This window comes from Oncorhynchus gorbuscha, unplaced genomic scaffold (assembly GCF_021184085.1).
Source record: "Oncorhynchus gorbuscha isolate QuinsamMale2020 ecotype Even-year unplaced genomic scaffold, OgorEven_v1.0 Un_scaffold_2815, whole genome shotgun sequence".
NCBI classification, from domain to species: domain Eukaryota; kingdom Metazoa; phylum Chordata; class Actinopteri; order Salmoniformes; family Salmonidae; genus Oncorhynchus; species Oncorhynchus gorbuscha.
In genome coordinates, this window is record NW_025747221.1 from 56,378 (window position 1) to 64,452 (window position 8,075).

The following is an 8,075-nucleotide window of genomic DNA, read 5'->3' on the forward strand; positions in this document are numbered from 1 at the left end:
TTCAATGGCATTGTTAGTCTATCGTTTGCCAAATCCATCAACACTGTCAACCCAAATGACCAAAAATGACATATCGGTTTCCAAACCAATATGATTCCTGTCATACCGTGTCTATAGACTTCTTACAGAGTAAGGAACAACATGTAATTGTGTCATTTGGGTGAACTATCCCTTTAAGCTGCTACCCAATGGCCATTCAGGCCTCTATTAGATCACTGAGTATGAGACAATAGAAAATAGACACTGATGTGAGTTCGCATAACAAACCAAGGACATCCTTTGGTGATTCATGTTTTATAATGCCATAAATAAAAGACACATACATCTAATCTTCCATAATAAATAGCAATAGTGAGATATGCACCACACACAGCTTTTCAAGAAGTGGTTAACTGTCCCAGCGTGATAGGCTAAGTCGGCAATGACAGGGTGGAGAGATCATGTGCGAGGGTGTCAGCGAGGGGTTAAATCATGCTGCTTTACCCTTGACATCGGCCCTGAGGGAGTCCGAGTCCGAGAGAGCAACATGTTGCTTCATTAGTTAGGAAATCACCATGATATTGACAACTGTAAACGTTCATCAGCCTCAAGCCTTTCCTATTTCTTTAAGATTATCGGCCTAAAGGTTTGACTCAGTGGAGGACTAGGATGACTTCACTATTCTACATTACTCCAATCATTCACTTAACTTTTATGGAACTTCATCGTGTTTAGGTAGTTCACATCTTCACGTGCTTTATAAACGCAGCAATTCCTCATCTCTCGTGGACAGATTATGGAACATAAATGTTATCGTAACGTCTGTCAAAAGTTGGTGGGATGTGACGACTAACGAGGAGCAGTAGTTTTGGTGCTTTTCCGTCACTGGTAATTTGGACGTATCAGGATTGGGTGAAGATGGTGCTTTAGCTGAGAGTTTCCGTTTCAGGGGTGGAGACTTCACTAGTCTGGTTAGTATCTTATCTCATACATCTCTCCCCATAACTTAATTGAGCGTTTGACGCAATTACGCAATATTTTTGTTTTGGGTTTCCAAGACTACCTCATACAGTCTCATCTGAGGGCTTTGTGGTATACTGTTTATATTGGGTTGGGTTCCAAAACGAGTTTATACTGGGTTGTAAAATATTTGGTAAGTAGTACCTGAAAGAAATCGCAGGCTCTGTAAAACTCTTATAGAAACCCTTCCACTCCAGCAGAGAACTACAACCTGTTTTACAAAACTACATATCCCTCTAATGGACTGCTCAGGACTGGACTCCTCACAATTTAACCCCATGCTGCCTTTGTACTGTGGTAGGGTGTGTGGCGGGGCACATTCAGGGACTACACAGCTCCTCCTCCTCCTCCTCTCTGGACCATGTCCTGTGCGTCCTTCCGTCCCAAGGCTGTAGCATGGCTTACTGGCCGCCAGATGCGTCGAACATCTTCTTGCGGCCCTCCATGCCAGACATGGCCTCCACATTCTTACGCCAGTCGGTCACCTCAGACGTGAGCACCTGAGAGGGAAGAGGAATAAACACTGTGCTGTCAGACATCAACTAGCTTTAGCGCCCAGGCTTCCTTGTGTTCATAGAGACTTGTCTCAGGTGGCCACATTACAACCTATCCCCATACAATGTGCAGATGGAAAACAAACAATGAGTAGTGCTATGCTAACTCATGTTTGATTAGCTAGCTAGCTACTATAATAAGCTAACGTTACGGTTGCAGTTACTCTCAGTTTAACCATTAGATGCAAATGCTTGGAGGTCCATAGTAGCATGGTTTCCAGTACCACGCCATCTCCGCACAAGCCAGTGCTTACTGGTGCCAGAGAGGTTTCAAATTTCAAGGTGAGCTAACTTAAAGCTTCAGGAGAAAGGAAGGATGCATTGGTAAAGTATTTGTACATGGCCCAAGTCCCAGTTACCTTGTCTTTGTCCTTGTTGGTGTCTTCCTTCTTGACAGACTTGAGGTTGGACCTGAGGTCCATAGAGCCTTTGTGTTTGGTTCCCAGCAAAGCTCTCATCATCTCGTCTGCAGAGACACGCACCTTCCTCAGGGCGGGCTTCTTAAACTTCCCTCCTAAGTCCTGCACCTTCAGCTTCAGCTCATGGATCTGTAGATTTCATCGAAATCTACTATTAAATATTATAGCAACTTAAGCCAACACCTAGCAACCTCTTCAAGAAGTGTTGGTTTGATACTTGCTGGACCTGGGTTCCAATCCTGGCCAGGGCCAACCCCAGGGAATGGCACTGACCATTGATTTGGCCCTGACCCAGCTGCAAAACTGAAACTAACACCCATTTGTTTCCACCACAAGAGGCAGGACCTGAGGATAACATCTCACCCAAAGGGCCAAAGACTTACATCTTTGTTGTGCTTGGTCACTTTGGCCTCACAGTCGTATCTCTCCTCATCTACCACATCTATCTTTCCATGGAGCTGCTTGCATAGGTCCTGAAGAAAATAGATAAACATACTAAGATTAAATATACACAAAAAAAGGTGATATCTAGAACCTAAAAAGGGTTCTTCGGCTGTCCTCATAGGAGAGAATCCTTTGAAGAACCCTTTTTGGTTCCATGTAAAACCTTTTCCACAGAGGGCCCTACATGGAACCCAAAAAGGGTTCTACCTGGAACCAAAAAGGGTTCTACCTGGAAACCACAAAGGTTTCTTCTATGGGGACAGCCAAAGAACTCCTTTGGAACCCTTTTGTCTGAGAGTGAAGAATCAAATCTCATTGAGATGCAGTACCAGTCAAAAGTTTGGACACACCTACTCATTCAAGGGTTTTCTTTATTTTTACTATTTTCTTCATTGTAGAATAGTAGTGAAGACCTCAAAACTATGAAATAACACATATGGAATCATGTAGTAACCAAAATAGTGTTAAAACAATCTAATTATATTTTAAATTTGAGATTCTTCAGTATCAAATCAAATTTCAAATCAAATGTATTTATATAGCCCTTCTTACATCAGTAGCCACCTTTTGCCTTGATGACAGCTTTGCACGCTCTTGGCATTCTCTCAACCATATTCATGAGGTAGTTTCTTGGAATGTATTTCAATAAACAGGTGTGCCTTGTTTAAATTTCTTAATGCATTTGAGCCAATCAGTTGTGGTGTTGTGAAAAGGTAGGGGTGGTATACAGAAGATAGGACTATTTGGTAAAAGACCAAGTACATATTATGGTAAGAACAGCTCAAATAAGCAAAGAGAAATGACAGTCTATCACTACTTTAAGACATGAAGGTCAGTCAATTTGGAAAATTTCAAGAACTTTAAAAGTTTCTTCAAATGCAGTAGCAAAAACCATCAAGCGCTATGATGAAACTGGCTCTCATGAGGACCGCCACAGGAAAGAACGACCCAGAGTTACCTCTGCTGCAGAGAATAAGTTAAAGTTACCAGCCTCAGAAATTGCAGCCCAAATAAATGCTTCACAGAGTTCAAGTAACGGACACATCTCAACATCAACTGTTCAGAAGAGACTGCGTGAATCAGGCCTTCATGGTAGAAATGCTTCAAAGAAACCACTACTAAAGGACACCAATAATAAGAAGAGACTTGCTTGGTCCAATAAACACAAGCAATGAACATTAGACCGGGTGAAATCTGTCCTTTGGTCTGATGAGTCCAAATGTTAGATTTTTGGTTCCAACCGCCATGTTTTTGTGAGACGCAAAGTAGGTGTATGGATGATCTCTGCATTTGTAGTTCCCACCGTAAAGCATGGAGGAGGAGGTGTGATAGTGCTTTGCTGGTGACACTGTCTGTGATTTATTTAGAATTCAAGGCACACTTAACCAGCATGGCAACTGGTTTTTCAACAGGACAATGACCCAAAACACCTCCAGGCTGTGTAAGGGCTATTTGACCAAGAAGGAGAGTGATGGAGTGCTGCATCAGATGACCTCAACCCAGTTGAGATGGTTTGGGATGAGTTGTACCGCAGAGTGAAGGAAAAGCATGCAACAAATGCTCAGCATATGTGGGAACTCCTTCAAGACTGTTGGAAAAGCATTCCAGATGAAGCTGGTTGAGAGAATGACAAGAGTGTGCAAAGCTGTCATCAATGCAAAGGGTGCTTACTTTGAAGAATCTAAAATCTAAATTATATTTTGATTTGTTTAACACTTTTTTGGTTGCTAAATGATTCCATGTGTGTTATTTCATAGTTTTGAGGTATTCACTATGATTCTACAATGTAGAAATGAGTAAAATTAAATAAAAACCCTTGAATAAGTAGGTGTCCAAACTTTTTACTGGTACTGTATATGTAACATAATAACCATGCTGGAATATTTACTTGAGTGTTGTTCAGTTACAGTCTTATTGTTTAGCTTTGTGATTGGACCAGTAGTTTGGCCCAGTCGTATTGCTCCCTCAATTGGCTGACTTTCTTGTCTCTCACCTGTAGCTCAGCCAATGACAGTCCAGAGAACTGCAAGGGGGGCAGTCGCTCTCCCAGGTAGCTCAGTTTCTCTTCATCCCTGTCCTGCGTCTCCTGTTCCAGCTGCTCCATCGCCCTGGTGAGCAGCATGATCTGATTGGACGAGAGAAAGATCCGTCATTCCAGGGGTGGGCCAGAGGCGGAGGACCCAGTCTAATACCACCATGCAGTAGTTAGTCGTCCTCCATGCTTCACGGTGTCACTACAGCTGTATCCGTAATAAAGAATGACTTAGTTATAGTCAATGTTAATTGTTAACATAATGCATGCTAATTTACCTTCAGAGAGAGCTTACGCGAAGCCGTAATCTTCGACTTCGGCTGTTGGGAAAAGGACACAATGTTATTGCAAATGTGTGCCCAGTGCTGTATCCTTAAAAGTGAAAATCGATTTTGTCAAGATCGGTGACCTATTCATTTATTGGGACATTTTTGTGTTGGCCCAAAAAGGTTTAGGTGGTCACACAACTGCCACTCACAACAAATCTACTATGAACCTAAAGCATTGGCCTACAAATGGGCCTGTTCCTGGACACAACCAGTCCCAGAATGAAAAACTCTTTCAATAGAGATTCTCCATTGAGCAAACGTTTTACTCTCTTTATAGCATAAGTTTATCCATACAGGGAGCCAGTTACAGTTTAGTCGGAATGTGGTCACTCAAAAACATTGCCCTTGATTGCTGACAATAACCGATAAGACTGAAGTGGCAACCTTGGGACAACGTGTTCCCTCTCTATATAGGGATTAACACTGTTGAACCAGGGCTGTCTCTGGTTCTGGCTCTAGCTCACCTTGTCAATTAACTTGGGATTCATTGGCCTGGGTTTGACTTGCTCCTACAGGGACAGAGGGAACATGTCAGAACATTATTCAAAATGATCGAAGTATACACACTTCTATGAGAGGTAGCCTGAAAAACGTGTCTCTTGATTGATTGGACTTTGTTCAACATTGCATGGAAGATTCAACTAGACATCTCAGCCTCCAGTATTTATGCTGCAGTAGTTTGTGTCGGGGGGCTAGGGTCAGTTTGTTATATCTGGAGTACTTCTCCTGTCCTATTCGGTGTCCTGTGTGAATCTAAGTGTGCGTTCTCTAATTCTCTCCTGCCCCAGGACTACTTGACATGATGAATCCTTGCTGTCCCCAGTCCACCTGGCCATGCTGCTGCTCCAGTTTCAACTGACCTGAGCCCTAGGACCATGCCCCAGGACTACCTGACATGATGACTCATTGCTGTCCCCAGTCCACCTGGCCATGCTGCTGCTCCAGTTTCAACTGTTCTGCCTTACTATTATTCGACTATGCTGGTCATTTATGAACATTTGAACATCTTGGCCATGTTCTGTTATAATTTCCACCCGGCACAGCCAGAAGAGGACTGGCCACCCCACATATGCTCTCTCTAATTCTCTCTTTCTTTCTCTCTCTCGGAGGACCTGAGCCCTAGGACCGTGCCCCAGGACTACCTGACATGATGACTCCTTGCTGTCCCCAGTCCACCTGGCCGTGCTGCTGCTCCAGTTTCAACTGTTCTGCATTATTATTATCGATCATGCTGGTCATTTATGAACATTTGAACATCTTGGCCATGTTCTGTTATAATCTCCACCCGGCACAGCCAGAAGAGGACTGGCCACCCCACATAGCCTGGTTCCTCTCTAGGTTTCTTCCTAGGTTTTGGCCTTTCTAGGGAGTTTTTCCTAGCCACCGTGCTTCTACACCTGCATTGCTTGCTGTTTGGGGTTTTAGGCTGGGTTTCTGTACAGCACTTTGAGATATCAGCTGATGTACGAAGGGCTATATAAATACATTTGATTCGATTTGATTTGATTTGATTTGATTTAGACTTGAAATAAATGCTTGGCATAACATACAAGTCAAAATATAATTTTGGTGTCCTAAATCTAATATGATGATGATGACGATGGTCATGATGATGATGATCGTGCTGACGGTGAATTTATAAACATTAAAAGACTTACCTCACTTAAATTTGACCAGGTTTATGGGCACAAAAAGACAAGGGAGACACATAAGTAAAAAATAGCATTAGTGAAAAGAAAAACATAATTTGTAACCTGCTGGAGGTACATTACATTGTAATAGGAGACAGACAGACAGACAGACAGACAGACAGACAGACAGACAGACAGACAGACAGACAGACAGACAGACAGACAGACAGACAGACAGACAGACAGACAGACAGACAGACAGACAGACAGACAGACAGACAGACAGACAGACAGACAGACAGACAGACAGACAGACAGACAGACAGACAGACAGACAGACAGACAGACAGACAGACAGTTGCAGCCTTGTCTCCAAGCCCATCATCATTTTCCCCATGGATTAGGAAAAGGACACTGTAGCTCAGTTGGTAGAGCATGGCATTGGTGGGTTCGATCCCTGGAACCCATTAGGAAAAGGACACTAAATGGCATATATTATTATATTATATATTAGGAAAAAGCCATTCTGCCGCGTATAGCATTATAGCATCCCCTCAGTTTTAACTCTGTGTATGGCTAACTGGCATCTTAACAGAGTCATTCTGTGTCATTTGCAAGAGAATGTAAGTTGCAAGAGATCCACAATCAGGTAGAACGGACATATCATACCCTCAGAAGCAGTTATTCTAGCATACAGACATTTTAACATTATAACTAGGGTCTACAACATGCTGCTACTGTAAGACTTAAATGGTTTATCATCTCAAGACAATAGGTAGAACACACATATCATACTCCCAAAAGCAGTTATTATATACTTACATTACATACATTTTTACTTAGGCTACGACATGCTGCTGTAAGACTCAAATGGCTTGTCATCTCAAGACAATAGGTCCACTTCATTATAATAAGGCTTAGGCTACGTATATTTAGAACAGATACTATGATGTATTTTTAAACAGAAAACACACTGAGATTGAGCTAAACATAATCATTAAAGCGGTATTATTAAATAATGTACTTGAAGGGAGCTATATGCATAATTAATTAACAGTCAAGCCGATCTATTGTCCCAGATAACAATACTCACTCATCAGCCATTATGAAAACCTTGTTGGAGAGAGAAAATTTGATTTTGAAATCCGATCCAGGCAATTCAATTAGGGCATCTTCCCTTTGTTGAATTACCTGATCAGCCAGAAACCCTCAGATAATTTCAAATCACTGACAACAGCAACAAAACACCACCATTCACTTAAGTAATTATTAAGTAAACTAAATAAATACTTAAGTCATTTACTTAATAAATACTTCAGTTTGATTCTGAATCACAGAATCCCCAACCCAAATGAGTATTACCTGGAATAGGGTGGACCACAGTCGGGTCGGGTATAGTACTCTCTCTCTGTCTCGCTCAAACAACAGAGGGATCTGAGACAATGGGGGTGATTTTCTCTTTTATGTGGGTCTGGGCAGGGCTGGGCAGCGGGTGGACAACAGATATAGCCCAGCACCAGAGTCCTGCAGGAATGGGCTGGCTGGACACCAGGGATGAAATTTAACCTCCTGTGACATTGTGACAATGCAGGTCAAAATGTAATAATAAATCATGACCAATGCCTTAATGGCATTGTCTGAAAACTTCTGTGAATTCCTCTCGCTGC

At 42.3% G+C, this 8,075-nt stretch overlaps 1 protein-coding gene across 1 annotated transcript; it reads right to left on the bottom strand.

Annotated features, from left to right (window-relative positions):
• Nucleotides 1-278: 278 nt before the first annotated feature.
• LOC124026768 (troponin I, slow skeletal muscle-like) lies at nucleotides 279-7,875 on the bottom strand. Its single transcript, XM_046339511.1, has 8 exons — nucleotides 7,771-7,875; nucleotides 6,436-6,439; nucleotides 5,242-5,286; nucleotides 4,727-4,768; nucleotides 4,410-4,541; nucleotides 2,356-2,445; nucleotides 1,913-2,101; nucleotides 279-1,499 (listed from the first exon to the last, which is right to left on the bottom strand). The coding sequence occupies exons 3-8, from the start codon at nucleotides 5,263-5,265 to the stop codon at nucleotides 1,401-1,403; spliced, it is 576 nt and encodes a 191-aa protein (XP_046195467.1). The 5' UTR covers nucleotides 5,266-5,286; nucleotides 6,436-6,439; nucleotides 7,771-7,875; the 3' UTR covers nucleotides 279-1,400.
• Nucleotides 7,876-8,075: the final 200 nt, after the last annotated feature.

Coding starts and splice junctions, on each gene's coding strand:
- LOC124026768 (XM_046339511.1), bottom strand. CDS start 5,265: ATGAATCCCAAGTTAATTGACAAG. Junction 4,769..5,241: donor ATCCCAAGTTAATTGACAAG/GTGAGCTAGAGC, acceptor TTTTCCCAACAG/CCGAAGTCGAAGATTACGGC. Junction 1,500..1,912: donor CCAACAAGGACAAAGACAAG/GTAACTGGGACT, acceptor CTTCCCTCTCAG/GTGCTCACGTCTGAGGTGAC.